General features: G+C 39.0%; 1 protein-coding gene across 7 annotated transcripts in view; it reads right to left on the reverse strand.

Annotated features, from left to right (window-relative positions):
* Window positions 1–15,593, reverse strand: part of klc1a (kinesin light chain 1a) — a 113,637-nt gene that overhangs the window by 8,241 nt on the left and 89,803 nt on the right. For 3 of the 7 annotated variants that reach the window (XM_072270022.1, XM_072270028.1, XM_072270016.1), the window contains exon 15: window positions 4,386–4,452. The exons of 1 other annotated variant lie outside the window; for it this stretch is intronic. In XM_072270022.1, coding sequence (XP_072126123.1) covers window positions 4,386–4,452 — 67 coding nt within the window. Of the gene's footprint in view, window positions 1–98; window positions 326–4,385; window positions 4,453–4,800; window positions 5,217–15,593 lie in introns of those variants that run through there. 3 more of the 7 variants (XR_011887407.1, XR_011887411.1, XM_072270035.1) reach the window with 3 other exon arrangements.

Consider the following 15,593-nt stretch of genomic DNA (forward strand, 5'->3'; position numbering starts at 1 on the left):
TTGATAATGCCATGGACCTGACCTGAGACATCATTGACACGGGAACCTGGGAGTCAACATAACATCTGGATGTCTCTATCGCGCCCACAGAATCTCACCTCTGTTCATCTGACTATGGAATCTCCTATCAACAGTCCTCTTCACCTCTACGCTGTTCTGAGCACCAGGCTCTGTGCTAGAGACCCAGTCACGGTGGCTCCACCCCCGTAGGTTATTCACCTCAACAGTATCTAACGTGGTCTGCACTGGCTGTGTGTTTTTCTTCCTTCTCCTGAAAGTCACCCAGTTCTAATTATGAAAGCAAGGTTCTATAAATGGTGGAAATCTGAAATGAAAGCAGAAAAATCCTTAAATACTCAGCATGTTAGGCAGCATCTACTGGTAAAAACAGAAACAGATCTAACATTTTACATTTGGGCAGCACAGTGGTGCTTGTTAGTACAGCTGTTGTACTATCAGTGACCCAGGTTCAATTTCAACTTTTGGTGCTGCCTGGATGTAGTTGGCCAATTATACTTGTGACAACATTGCCACTTTCAGGAAACTATGTACTTGTAACCCCTATGTCTCTCTGTTCTACAACTCTCTGGGGTACTGCCATTTACTGTACATCCCCTGTTTTAGCTTAACAAAACGCAATACTTTGCATTTGTCAATTAAATTCTGCTGCCATTTCCTAGCCCATTTCCCCAGTTATTCTAGATTGCAGGAATCATAACTGCTTATTGCCTTCTTCACTGGTCACTATACCACCTCTGCAAACTTACTAACCATGCCAACTGCTTGCATGCATAATACAGATTATAAACCATGGTGCACCTGCAGCATACCCTTGGTCAAAGGTGTCCAATCTGGAAAAACATTCATAAAATCTCCACTACCCAGGCTACACTTTCTTCTTCCTACTACCATTGGGCAGGAGGTACAGGTACCTTAGGTCTCACACCACCAGATTCAGGAGCAATTATTACTCTACAACCATTAGGCTCCTGAACTGACATGGTTAACTTCACTGACCATAACTACGGACTGATTCTATGACCTACAGACTCACTTTCAAGGATTTTTGCAACTCATACTCTCAGTAATTTTTTTTTTTAATTTGCAGTTTGTCTTCTTTTGCACACAGGTTGGTTGTCAGTCTTTGTTTCTGTATGTTTTTTGAATAGATTCTGTAGTATCTACCTTTTAAATGTCTGCAAGAAATATTACGTGCTTTGATAATTAGTTTACTTTGTCTTTTGACTTAGGCTTTGATAGTACATGGGTTGCTGTGAAAGCAAGTTTTTATAGCTATGTGACTAAAGTCAAGAGAAATAGAGGAACAAAATGATGTTCACAGAAACAAATGGAAATTCCATTGGTGGAAACAGAAATGCAGAATCCATTCAAAATGGCCATTTCTGGATTAGAATTGGTATTGAACCAAGTAAATAATTTACCTCACATCTTCTTACTGCCCAGGTTTCTAAACACACTTAATAGGTGAATCCGCACTGGGGAGACTTTTATTTCTTTCAATTTATTATACATTCTTACTGTCCAAAAGGGCATTCCCTTTATATTTAAGATATCAAATGCAAATCAGTCAAATGCATTATTAGACATTTCTGCTCTGTCCAATAGTATGACCCTGAGCCACTCTGACCCCTCTGTTCCAATAAACCTCAATGCAAGATTAGGAGACATCCCCCAACTTCAGACATATTGTGCTCTTCTGGACCAAACTCAAGTTCACCAATTTCAGTAAGTGAACAATCCCAACAATTGCTAACTTTCCTTCAGTAATTTAAAATTATGATTAACTTCCATCAACTTCTCTAGATCAACCTATGTTTATTAACCTTTTCCACTTTACACCCTAACCTGTTTTTTTTTAATTTACTCGGCTCACATATTTTCCTTTAGTATTCTTTATCCTTCTCCTTTATCTCTACATCATAAGTATATTTTTCCCTTGTTCTGATGATCTAAAATGTTTACTTTCTATTTCACTCTTCCCCTTCTCCCACAGATGCGACCTAATCTGTTATTTTCAGTATCCTCTATTTTCCATCATCCACAGTCTTTTGCTTTATCATTCAATATTTAGAGCATTGAGTCATTTGGGCTTGCCAATAAACTAGAGTTGAATTGCTGCTTGAAGCTATCCAATTCAAAAATGATGACACCTAGTGCAAAATGTATAGCAGACATTATAAAATACGCTAATAGAGGTTGATCAATTTTAAAAGTCTTCAAAAATCAAACCCTGACTTTCATGCAAAAACCAGTTTTTGTAGTTGTACCCATTGTAGTTTGTACCCCATGCAGTTTGTACCCCTTGTACAGTTCCACTGGGGTTGTAGTAGTTGAGAGATAGGGGATAATCAGCAATTCAAACACATACCAGTCCTCATTAAAGAGTCAGTAGTGGAAAGGTGAACAGCTTCAATTCCTGGGCATCAATGTTTCAGATGCTCTCCACTAAAGTCGAGGCGAGAAGACTGCAACTAGCGGGGAACTGACTACGCCACCCTGAGCTACCTGCCAGCCTAGTTATCATATGGGAGCCCAAGCATGGGAGGATGAACCATGGGCGCCCTCACAAGACTATGGTCAACACGCTCCTAGAAGACAGCGGCGTGGCTAATGTAGATGAACTGAACACACTGATGAGGGAGAGGGAGAAGTGGAGAGTCTGTCATCGTGCCCAATGCTGGCCCCCTAGGCCTGAGTCGACGTGGTAGTAGTGGTGGTAGTAGTAGTAGTAGTAGTAGTAATGTTTCAGTACTGGGCCGAACATATTGATGCATTCACAAAGAAGGCATGCCAGCAGCTCTATTTCATTCAGAGTTTCTCCCCACGCCTTGTCAGGTGAATCAGGCAGCAACTTTGCCGTTTCTTTAGCTCAATGCTCAACCCAGCACAGATGGAAAGTGTACAAAGTGCCAACCAGATTTAGATCAAGAGGTCCCGGATTCAAAGTCCAGGTGTGGATACCACTTCACCACCAGCACACACATTTCATTAGGCATCCGAGGAGATTTGGTATGTCACCAAACACTCCAGCAAATTTCTACTGATGTACAATTGAGTGTATTCAGGCTACATCACCACCTAATATGGAGGCTACAATACACAAGATCGAAAGAGGCTGCAGAGGCTTGGAGACACAGCCAGCTCCAATACGGGCACAAGCCTCCCCATCATCGAGGGCATCTTCGAAAGGTAATGTCTCATTAAGGACCCTCTTGGGACATGCCCCCTTCTCATTACTACCATTAGGAAGGTGGTACAGGGGCTGAAGATACACACTCAACGTTTTAGGAACAGCTTCTTCTCCCCTGCCATCAGAGTTCTGAATGGTCCATGAACACTACCTCACTATTCTTCTTTTGCCCTATTAATTTTTGAAATTATAATTTATAGTATTCTTTCTCTTATACTGTAATGCTGCCATGAAACAACAAACTTCATGACCTATGTCAGTGATAATAAACCTGATTCTAATTCTGATTCTTTTTGCTTAATTCCTACTACCTTATCCATTTGTCTGGGCTAGAAATAACAAGTTAACCTATTTGCCTCAAATTATTAATTAATTTTCCATAATGACTCTTTTTAAGATGTTATCTCAGAATACTACAGATTGTTGACAATGCTGTGCACATCATTAATGCTTCTCTAACAATGGTCAGTATTCCTTGCCAATTATTAGCATAAGGTGCATTTATCTTGCCTCAAGTTTTTATGCTTTTTAGGCAACACGAAGCAAGTAGTAAAATTAGTATTCAGCTGGAAAATTTTCAGCAGCTCATGCCCACGAATATGTTAATACACAACGATTAGAGAGGACCAATATGCATCTATGCAGTAAACCATAAGCAAAAGGAAAATATTCTGGTTAATAAAGACTGTTATTGTTTATAATGTATCCCACAGGTAAGCAAGCAATTAGTAAAGTTTACATACATACAGTATACAATACTTAATTTAAATAGTTAGTTTAGAAATGTTACATAGTACAGAATGCTGAAGTTGGTACAGGCTCAGAGCATTCAGGATTAAATCCATGCCATATTCTTAAATACATAAAAATGCAAAAGTTTGAAACATTTCTTAGAGAGCATTGTGGAAACGTCAATATTATACCATTGATTTACTAAGCCCTAAGTCACTGCAGCATTCTTTACAAGGTCTAATAGAGTTAAGACACAACAGAAATAGACAATTTGATTAGAGTAGCAGTGTCTCATCTGAAGCTAGAAAAAAAAATGTAATATATACAAATGCAATCAGCTGACATCAATACAAGTCTAATTAAAATTGAAAAAAATTCTAGGATTTTTCAGCTCAGACACTGCCATCGATATTAGATGGTAAAAGAAATACATAAGGCTTACTTGGAAAAAATCTTCAGAAGCCTTGAGCCCTGTGTTAAGTACATTCAAAGAGTTGGCACGTTTCATGCTGCAACCATGACAGTGACATGCAAGGTTAAACCAATCAGAATTACTGCAAACTAAAGCTCAAAGAGAAAGCACACAGATCTTACAGCATATTATTTTCTTCTATCCTCACTTAATAAAATGTTTATGTCGGTAAAATTTGAAGTCAAGGTTTTTTTCTTCTCAAAAAGGAAGAAGTCATCTTTAAAATATATACTATTTGCATTGTATCACAACTGAGGACTTGATCTTATGATAAATTTCTGCTTGAAATTAAGTAGTAGAACAGATGTCTATTTTAATTTAGTCTTATCATTTAGCCAATGTCTTGGAACTATAACCCAAATACATTTTGTAGCCAATGTCAACCACAGAGATTTCAAAATTAAAAGCTCAAGCAGCATTGTAGCAATCAAATGAAGTGCTGAATACCTTTACCCAAATATTTCACAACAGACTAACATTCAAAATTAGTAGTATTCTTGATACCCACAATGCATCTTAAAAATTCCAGATTGTCCTCCTCAGTCCTAGTAACATAGTATTTTTGAAAACACTGCTTCAAAATTATGTGATTTTTTTTGCCAAGCCTTGTTTGTACATGTATACATACCTTAGCAATACTTCTTTGCTTCAAAATACCTCAAGATTTTCCTGAGACAGGAATACAGTCAGGGCCAAATATCATTAAATATTCCATGATCTAGAAGACTGAAAAGGTTCTTCAAACAAAATAATTATTATTTTTCCTCTTTCTATCCCAGTAAAATGATTTTGCTCTTCTTACTGCAACAAATGATCCAAGAGAACTTTAAAAAAACGCTCAACCAACTAAGACAGGCCAGTTAAGTTGGAAGACTACATTGGATTTGAAGCTTAAGGTGAATCAAATATTAATACTTCATTAAAGTTTTCGGCAAATGTGTTACAGAAATTTGATGAACTCAGTTTGTACAATATTTTTTGGGCTCAAGAATTTAAATTCAGAAATTAAATTAAGCATGTTAAAATGTGTATGTAATATTTATGAATGATTAGGAAGACCAACTTATATTCATTTTCAAAAAAATTTTAGACAGTATTCCAGATTCATTTTTAAGTCTGCACCCACTAGTCTAAAGTATTCATTAGCCCAAATTCTTCCTCCTTTAAAAATTTCTTGGATACCTTAGGTACCCAAAACGTTTAGTTAAAAAAATGATGTTAACATAAAAAAGCCATAATCATTCAGCAACATTTTATGCAAGATTACTTGTGAATCACCGACACCCCAACACTAAAGTTAGAAGTTAATATTGAAACAAATAGGAAAACAAGACTTCATTGGCATCCTTCTGTACACAAGAGGACACAACTTAGAAATTTGATTTAAAAGCTTTCCCTCGATAGCAAAAGGCCTACAGGCATGAACAGAGATAAGATGTCAGAACAACTCTCTCTTGCCCATTGTAAAAGGAGAGATGACAAGATGAAGCTTAGATGAGGGGCAAGGGATGAAGCAATGCTAAATACCAACCCTTAAAACAAGACTAATGTGTTGTGAAAGAGTATTTGCTACAAATATTCAAAATAGACAAGTACCTGGAGAAGGCTTATGTCACTATATAAAAAAGATAGGTGATATTGTGCTGAATGTATTACATGCTCATAGTTATATTTTAGAACTCATTCTTAATAGGCTGCAAATAGGTTTGCAACTTTCCATAATTCTCCCATCCCAAATTGGTTTAAGACTTTTCTTTGATCTGTTTGTTCCCCAATATCTACCTCAGAAATTACACAGCCTATTGTGTGTGAACCGGACTAGGAATCATGCATTTCCAACACAGTGTAATTTCTTTTGGTCTATTTAATCATTAGTGTACCAAAGGTTTTTGCACAACACCATAGTAATATTACGTATTTCACTGTACTGCTGCCGCAAAACAAAAATCAAATTCCATGACATTTGTGAGTGATACTAAATCTTATTTTGATATGTCTCTCTATTGTGGACTGAATGTGGGAAGGGGGCAAGGAGATGAACCATGGTGGGAAGTCAAAGATAGCACAAAAGCATACAATATTGCAAACATTAAAAACCAACAGAAGGCATCTAAAAAAAAAGCAATGAGGAGAAAAGATAAAATACGAAGGCAAGCTGGTAATAATGTGAGAGGGGCTACCAAAAGTTTCCCTCCCCCCCCAGATATACAAAGAATAAATGAGGGACAAAAGTAGACAATGGACTGCGAGCAAATGACACTGGAGTAATAGTATTTTGCATCAGTCTTCACTGTGGAAGATACCAGAAACATGCCAGAAACTCAGGAGTGTCAAGGAACAGAAGTGAGTATAGTCACTATTATTAAGGAAAATTTCATTGGGAAGCTGAAAGGTCTGCAGGTCGATAAGTCACCCAGACCAGATGTACTATGCCCCAGGGTTCTGAAAGAGGTAGCTGAAGAGACTGTGGAGGCATCAGTTGTGATTTTTCAAGAATTACTAGAGTCAGGAATTATTAAGAGTGAAGAGGACTGTAAAATTGCTAATTCTTTGAGGAAGAAACAAGCAGGATAGACAAAGCAGAATCAGGAGGCGTTGTGTACTTGGATTTTCAGAAGGCCTTGACAAGGTGCCACAAAATGAGGCTCCTAACCCCTTGGTATTATAGTAGAGGTATTAGCATTGACAAAAGATTAGCTGACTGGCAGAAGGAAAAGAGTTGGAATAAAGGGGGCCTTTCTGGTTGGACCACATATAAGAAAGGATGCACTGACGTTGCAGAGCATCTAGAGATTTACAACAACGCGCTTGGGGAAGAAAAGAATCATGTATGAAAAACTTTTGATGGCTTTGGGCCTGTGCCTCATTGAAACCTACCAAATATTGGAAGGGCAGTAGAGTGGGCCTGGAGAACATGCTTCCAGTTGTAAGACAGTCTACAACCAGAATAAAAGGATATTCATTTGCAAAAGAGATGAAGAGGAGTTTCTTTAGCCATAGGGTATTGAAACCAAAATTCATTGCCACAAGCGGCTGTAGATGCTAAGTCTTTGGGGAGAGGAGGGAGCATTGACTCAGACCATGAGAGGCCTGCGTCGGGCATTTTCACGCCTTACAAAGCACAAATTGGAAGTCTTTGGGTATATTTAAAGCAGTGGTTGATAGATTATTGATAAGTAAGGTTGTCAAAAGGTTAAGGGAACAGGATGAGAGAGAAAAATCATCAAGCATGATCGAATGGTGGAGCAGATTCAATGGGCTGAATGGGCTAATTCATCCCCAATGTCTTATGATAGAAATTGGAATTACTGATTGGCATGTACATAATGGGCCAAAGGTCTATTTCTGTGACGTATGACTATAAACAAAACCTGCAAAATGAGAACAGCTAGAGTCAGAGCACAACAAAATGTAAAAAAAACTTAGGAAATGCAGAACTGTGTTGAACTTGGCTATATATTTGGTTTTTTTCCCTTGTAGTTTTAACATTCTTATGCTTGTTTGCATGTCTATATACATGTGATTGCTCAGTGAATTTTCCAGTGGTTAAAGTTACCCCTGTACTTTTCTGGAAATTTCTTGGTTTCAATGGCGGGTTCACATTACTTGAATCTGGCTATTTAATTGGTTATCCATGGAACTTCAATGGAATCGGTGGTCTGGTACAAGACCAGACCACCTTTGTTCATTCTTTCTCTTTTTTCCCTCTTTACCTTAGGCTCTCTTCCTCTGCTCTTTCTTTATCCCCTCCCCCTTATGCCTCACCATGCTTCTCCTTTCGTTTCCTTTGTTCTTTTAATGCTTGTATCACAAGCAACAAGTTTTATGCATCATTCTTAACTTCCAAAGAACCTTTGGATTGCAAAAGAATCAGGAGTGAACAACTGCATGAGATGCATAGCAGGACAGATTGTGCTAATGGGGAGAGAAAGTCTGAATCAATCTCACAGATGGACGAGAATAGCAGAACTGGATAAACTGCATGCAGATTGAGAAAGAGTTATTTTTGTCTTTATGTCCTACCCCATCAGCCTCTTCATCTAACGCATCATCCTCTGTAACTTCCACCATCTCCAAAGGGATCCTATCACCAAACACATCTTTAAACCCCCCGCCCCCATCTCTCCACTTTCCACAGAGATCACTCCCTTTGTGACTCCCTTGTTATTCATCCCTCCCACTAATCTCTCTTCCGGCACTAATCCCTACAAATAGCCAAAGTGCTACACCTGCCCATTCAATAGACAATAGACAGTAGGTGCAGGAGTAGCCCATTCAGCCCTTTGAGCTAGCACCGCCATTCACCGTGATCATGGCTGATCATCCACAATCAGTATCCAGTTCCTGCCTTATCTCCATAACCTTTGATTCCGCTATCTTTAAGAGCTCTATCCATTTCTTTCTTGAAAGCATCCAGAGACCTGGCCTCCACAGCCTTCTGGAGCAGAGCATTCCATATATCCACCACTCTCTGGGTGAAAAAGTTTTTCCTCAACTCCGTTCTAAATAGCCTACCCCTTATTCTTAAACTGTGGCCTCCGGTTCTGGACTCACCCATCAGCGGGAACATGCTTCCTGCCTCCAGCTTGTCCAATCCCTTAATAATCATATATTTTCAATAAGATCCCCTCTCAGCCTTCTAAATTCCAGAGTATACAAGCCTAGTCGCTCCAATTTTTCGACATATGCTGAGTCCACTGTTATTTGCCATCTATATCAATGATCTGGATGATAATGTGGTAAATTGGATCAGCAAATTTGCTGATGATACAAAGACTGGAGGTGTAGTGGACAGTGAGGAAGGTTTTCAAAGCTTGCAGAGGGATTTGGACCAGCTGGAAAAATGGGCTGAAAAATGGCAGATGGAGTTTTAATACAGACAAGTGTGAGGTATTGCACTTTGGAAGGACAAACCAAGGTAGAACATACAAGGTAAATGGTAGAGCACTGAGGAGTGCAGTAGAACAGAGGGATCTGGGAACACAGATACAAAATTCCCTAAAAGTGGCGTCACAGGTAGATAGGGTTGTAAAGACAGCTTTTGGTACATTGGCCTTTATAAATCAAGGTATTGAGTATAAGAGTTGGAATGTTATGGTGAAGTTGTATAAGGCACTGGTGAGACCAAATTTGGAGTATTGTGTACAGTTTTGGTCACCAAATTACAGGAAGGATATTAATAAGGTTGAAAGAGTGCAGAGAAGGTTTACAAGGATGTTGCTGGGACTTGAGAAACTGAGTTACAGAGAAAGGTTGAATAGGTTAGGACTTTATCCCCTGGAGCATAAAGAATGAGGGAGATTTGATAGAGGTATATAAAATTATGATGGGTATAGATAGAGTGAATGTGAGCACGCTTTTTCCACTGAGGCAAGGGTAGAAAAAAAACAGAGGACAGAGGACGTGAAGGGGGAAAAGTTTAAAGGGAACATTAGGGGGGCTTCTTCACACAGAGAGTGGTGGGAGTGTGGAATGAGCTGCCAGATGAAGTTGTAAATGCGGGCTCACTTTTAACATTTAAGAAAAACTTGGACAAGTACATGGATGAGAGGTGTATGGAGGGATATGATCCAGGTGCAGGTCAGTTGGACTAGGCAGAAAAATAGTTCGGCACAGCCAAGGAGGGCCAAAAGGCCTGTTTCTGTGCTGTAATGTTCTACGGTTCTATATGACAGTCCCGCCATCCCAGGAATTAACCTTGTGAACCTACGCTGCACTCACTCAATAGCAAGAATGTCCTTCCTCAAATTTGGAGACCAAAACTGCACACAGTACTCCAGGTGTGGTCTCAGCAGGGCCTTGTACAGCTGCAGAAGGACCTCTTTGCACTTATACTCAATTCCTCCCTCACCTCCATTCAGGTCCTCAGTCCTTCCAGGTGAGGTAACACTTCAGCTGCAAATCTGCTGGGGTCGTCTATTATGTCCTGTGCTCTTGACATGGCCTCCGCAACAATGGTGAGACCCGTCACATTGGAGGATCCCTTTGTAGAGCACCTCTGTTCCATCTGCCAAAAGCAGAAATTCCCGGTGGCCAAACATTTTAATTCCAATTCCCATTCTGACATGCAAGTCCAGGGTCCTTGTGCCAAGATGAAACCACCCTCAGGGTGGAAGAGAACACTGTATATTCTATCTGGGTACCCTCCAACCTGATGGTGTGATTATGAGGAAGGTGCAGGATAGATGTGTTCCAAAAACAAAGAAATACTCAAATGGGAAAATAGTATAACCGTGGCTGACAAGGGAAGTCAAAGCTAATGTAAAAGCAAAGGAGAGGGCATACGACAAAGCAAAAATTAGTGGGAAGATAGAGGATTGGGAAGCTTGTAAAAACCTACAGAAAGTAACTAAAAGAAACATTAGGAGGGAAAAGATGAAATATGAAAGCAAGCGAGCAAACAATATCGAGGTGGATAGAAAAAACTTTTTCAAGTATATAAAAAATAAAAGAGAACAGGGCGGACCTAGGACTGCTTGCCAACGAGGCCAGAGGAATAATAACAGGGACAAGGAAATGACAGATAAATTAAATGAGTATTTTGTATCAGTCTGCATGATGGAAGACACTAACAGTGTGACTGTCAGGTGTTGAAGTGTGTGAGGCAAGAGAAGTGAGTGCAGTCACTATTATAAGGGAGAAGATGCTCAAAAAGCTGAAAGACCTCAAGGTACATAAGTCACCCAGACCAGATGAAATGCACCCTAGGATTCTGAAACAGGTAGTGGTAGAGATTGTTGAGGCATAAGTAATGATCTTTCAAGAATCATTGGACTCTGGCATGGTTCCAGAGGACTGAAAAACTGCAAGTGTCACTCCACTTTTCAAGAAAGGAGGGAGGCAGCAGAAAGAAAACTATAGACCATTTAGCCTGACCTCAGTGGTTGGGAAGATGTTGGAGAAATTGTTAAGGATGAGGTTTTGGTGTACTTGGTGACACAGGACAAGATAGGACAAAGTCGGCATGGTTTCCTTCAGGGAAAATCTTGCCTGATGAACCTGTTGGAATTCTTTGAGAAATTACAAGTAGAATAGATAAAGGGGATGCAGTGGATGTTGTATATTTAGACTTTCAGAAGGCCTTTGACAAGGTGGCACACATTAGGCTGCCTACCAAATTAAGAGCCCATGGAAATACAGGAAAGTTACTAACATGGTTAGAGCATTGGCTGATTGCTAGGAGGCAGCAAGTGAAAATAAAATGTTCCTTTTCTGGTTGGCTGCCAGTGACTGGTGGTGTTCCACAGGGGTCGGTTTGAGATCGCTTCTTTTTATGCTGTATATCAATGATTTAGATGATGGCTTTGTTGTCAGATGATACAAATATTGGTGGCGGGGCAGGTAGTGTTGAGGAAACAGGAAGGCTGCAGAAGAACTTAGACAGATTAGGAGAATGGGCAAGAAAGTGGCAAATGAAATACAATGTTGGAAAATGCATGATCATGCACTTTGGTAGAAGAAGTAAATGTGCAGATTACTTTCTAAAAGGGGAGAAAATCCAAAAATCTAAGATGCAAAGGGACTAGGGAGTCCTTGTGCAGAACATCCTAAAGGTTAAGTCAGTGGTGAAGAAGGCAAATGCAATGTTACCATTCAGTTCAAGAGATATAGAATAAAAGAACAAGGATGTGATGCTGCGGCTTCATAAGGCACTGATGAGGTCTCACCTTGTGTATTGTGAACAGGTTTGGGAACCTTATCCAAGAAATGATGTGCTAGCATGGGAGATGGATCAGAGGAGGTTCACAAGGATGATTCCGGGAATGAAAGGATTATCATATGAGGAATGTTTGAATGCTCTGGGTCTGTACTTGGAATTTAGAAGGATGGGGGGTGGGGAATTTCACTGAAACTTTTCAAAAGTTGGAAGACCAAGACAGAGTAGATGTAGAAAGGATGCTTCCCACGGTGGTGGAGTCTAGGACAAGGGGGTACAACATCAGGATAGATGTGGAGAAACTTCTTTAGCCAGAGGATGGTGAATTTATAGAATTTGTTACCACAGGCAACTGTGGAGGCCAGGGCATTGAGCGTATTTAAGGCGGAAATTGGTGGGTTCTTGATTGGCCACGACATCAAAGGCTATGGGGAGAAGGCCGGGGTGAGGGCTGAGAAGGGAGAGAAAAGGGATCAGCCATGATCTTATGGTGGAGAAGACTCAATGGGCCAAATGACCTAATTCTGCTATGTCTTATGGTATATCAATTTCTCCTTCTGGTAAAAAAAAATCCTCCTCCTCCCCTCTTCTTCTATTCCCCACACAGGCCTCTTACCTCTTCTTACCTGCCTTTCCCCTCCCCTTGGTCCCTCTCCTCCTCCACTCTCTCCTTTAGTCCACTCTCCTCTCCTATGCAATTCCTTCTTCTCCAGCCTTTATCTTTCCTACCCACCTGGCTTCACTTATCACCTTCTAGATATCTGCGTACCTTTTTATTTTGGCATCTTTCTCCTTCCCTTCCAGTGCAGAAGAAGGGTCATGACTCAAAACGTCAACTGCTTATGCTGAGTTCCTCCAGCATTTTGTGCGTGTTGCTACCAACACAAGTTTTAGCATTAAGGCAGAGTCTGTACTGCTGCAATCTGCCCGGGGCAGGTATACTGCATCCCATAATCAAATCATGGTGACTTCTACATTGGAGAAACTAAATGCAGAATCAAACATTTTGAGGAACACTTGTTTCCAGTTCAAAGAAGCAACTTTGAGCTCAGTGTTTCATGCCATTTTAATTCTCTCAATCCTGTTTGGGCAAACTTTAATCTCAAATTCTAAGTTACTTGCTTTTGTTCCATTTCAGAAATGCTCAGTTCTGCTCTGGGGCATCTGTCTGTGATACTAGCTTGTTCTTCTCTAGCAGCATAGTCTTATCTGCCAACTGACGTCTTTTCCTTCAACTACTTCTATGGTTTTTCTGTATTTCATTGCTATCCGGAGAAGACAAATCTCAGTTGTATTCTGCATACATATTTTGATAATAAAATGAACCTTTGCATTTTACAACTTTTTTTTATTCCTTTGTATCCTCACTGTTAACTGCCCTCATTTCACAGATGTTGTTCATTTTCTCTCTTTCTAACTAGCTCCATTAACCCATTGACTTCATGCCTTCATCTAACTCTCCCATAGCAATCTTGGTCTTAGTCTATCATTTTACTTGGTCCCATTTATCACTTCTCTATAGTTTATTTCTCAGTACTCATTAAGGGTGCCTAACCTGAAATGTTAATTGTTCCTCTTTTCAGATATATCCTGACATTCTTCTGCTATTATATCAAAATTTCTGCTGCTACAGTTTTGTTCTTCATTTTAGTTCTTTATCAAATTATGTACCAACTAGTATACTTTAATTTGTGAAATTAATACACTCCATTCATTTGAGACTAACTCCATAACTTAAAAGTACTATCAACTATTTTGTAACGGTGTATGTGGTAAGGCAGCCTGATGATAAAAATGTACAAGTCCTTCTAAATAAAAAATTTAGAACATAAACAAATAATGTAAAATAAAACAATTATTAATAGATACGTTAGCTACCAGATTATTTTTTTGGATCTGGTATGGAATTATCTTAAAGACAGGAAGAAGCAGGTAGGCTAAGCACAGCGTTATTCAATTCCAGTAACAGTATCTAACCCATCTGGCTGTGCTCATGGAACTTCATCTTAGGGTTCTTTTCTGAATGCATCACAAGGGAAATGAATACTTAAGTTATTCTACAACAGAGTGAAGTACTATTGTAGGAAAACATAACTAAAGTATAAAAACCTTATTCACAAAAGCAATTAAACTTTGCAGAAAATGGAAACAGTTGGTTAACCCAAAAGGTCAAGGTTGCAAATATCCAAGCATAAAACATAAGCAAAGCAAGAAAGAGGATAATTAAAAGCTGTTTTTAAAATTATTGCACTGACAGTGCAAAAATACTAGTCAACATGGCAGTTTCAAGGTTTTTATTTTTCCTCTGAATTTGGTAAAATCAAAGTCCATATTCTAATTTGCTCATGCTCAAAGATTTTTTTTAAACTAACAAATAGTATCTCCAATATGTACAAATTGAAACTACCTGCTCACTTCCAGGAAGTATAAATATTCTAAAAATCACTGTGACATAGATGAACCAATGATAATAAACCCAAAGATAACATCAAAACTAGGTCAGGAGCCTTTGCGGTTTGCTTGCAGATCTTGTTTTGAAGTTCAACAATGGTTCCATTAATTGAAATCGCTTTCAAGGACATCTAATACTTCTTGGTACATTTTCACTCTTGTAAAATAATTATTTTGTAAATCATTAAGTATCTTTTGACAAAAGGAACACATTCAAGGAATTTACTCCTAGCCCCATCACATGAACTTCACCTCTGAAGTTAATGTGCAGGTATCAAGGCAAGGATAGTACTGAGATGTCATGAGACCTCTAATGGTTAATAGTTTTTATTATTATGATATTAAGCTTTTTGGACAATGCATGAGAATGCCAGGCTGTAATGATGAACCAGATTCTTCCATTCATTAAGGAAAGAAAATAATGTTTAAAGAAAGTACTGACTATTTTTAATGTTACCATATCTCTTGGTAATTTTGGACAGTTTTGATTTTAAAAAAACATTGTAGTACACTGATTTGAAAAGTTCAAAATTTGACAAGAATCATACCATGTGGAATCTAAGCAGTATTCAACGTATTAAAGAATATTATGAAATTTTAAAATTATATATTCGTTATTTTGGTGGTATCAAATTCTTACAGCTTGAGAAATAAAGCAGAAAAACAAATATAGCCATCAGAACATTATATTCCTCACAGCAACAAATACTTCTGTTGGCCTTTTTTCCAAAATCTTTTGAATTCTAACATTCCTCCAGATCCTTCTTCCTCTTCACTTTATTTGACTGCCATTTCTCCCCATGATTTCATTTTCCCCTCTGATCTTCCCCTCCTTGATTATACTATTAGTCTTCAGTAGAGGCCTCAGCTTCAATCTGCCAAGTTCCCATCTTACCCAAGCCCAAACATTAAACTTCTCTGCCACTCCTGCTTATGTACCCATTGTTTGACCTGGTCCTTACCCCAGAATGCGGACCTTTTCTTCCAACTCCAGAATTCACAATACAACTGGATCCATCCTTCCGATCATGGTAGATTCATTCATTGCTAATTGCTATCATGACAGATTT

This window comes from Mobula birostris, chromosome 1 (genome assembly GCF_030028105.1).
Source record: "Mobula birostris isolate sMobBir1 chromosome 1, sMobBir1.hap1, whole genome shotgun sequence".
NCBI classification, from domain to species: Eukaryota; Metazoa; Chordata; class Chondrichthyes; order Myliobatiformes; family Myliobatidae; genus Mobula; species Mobula birostris.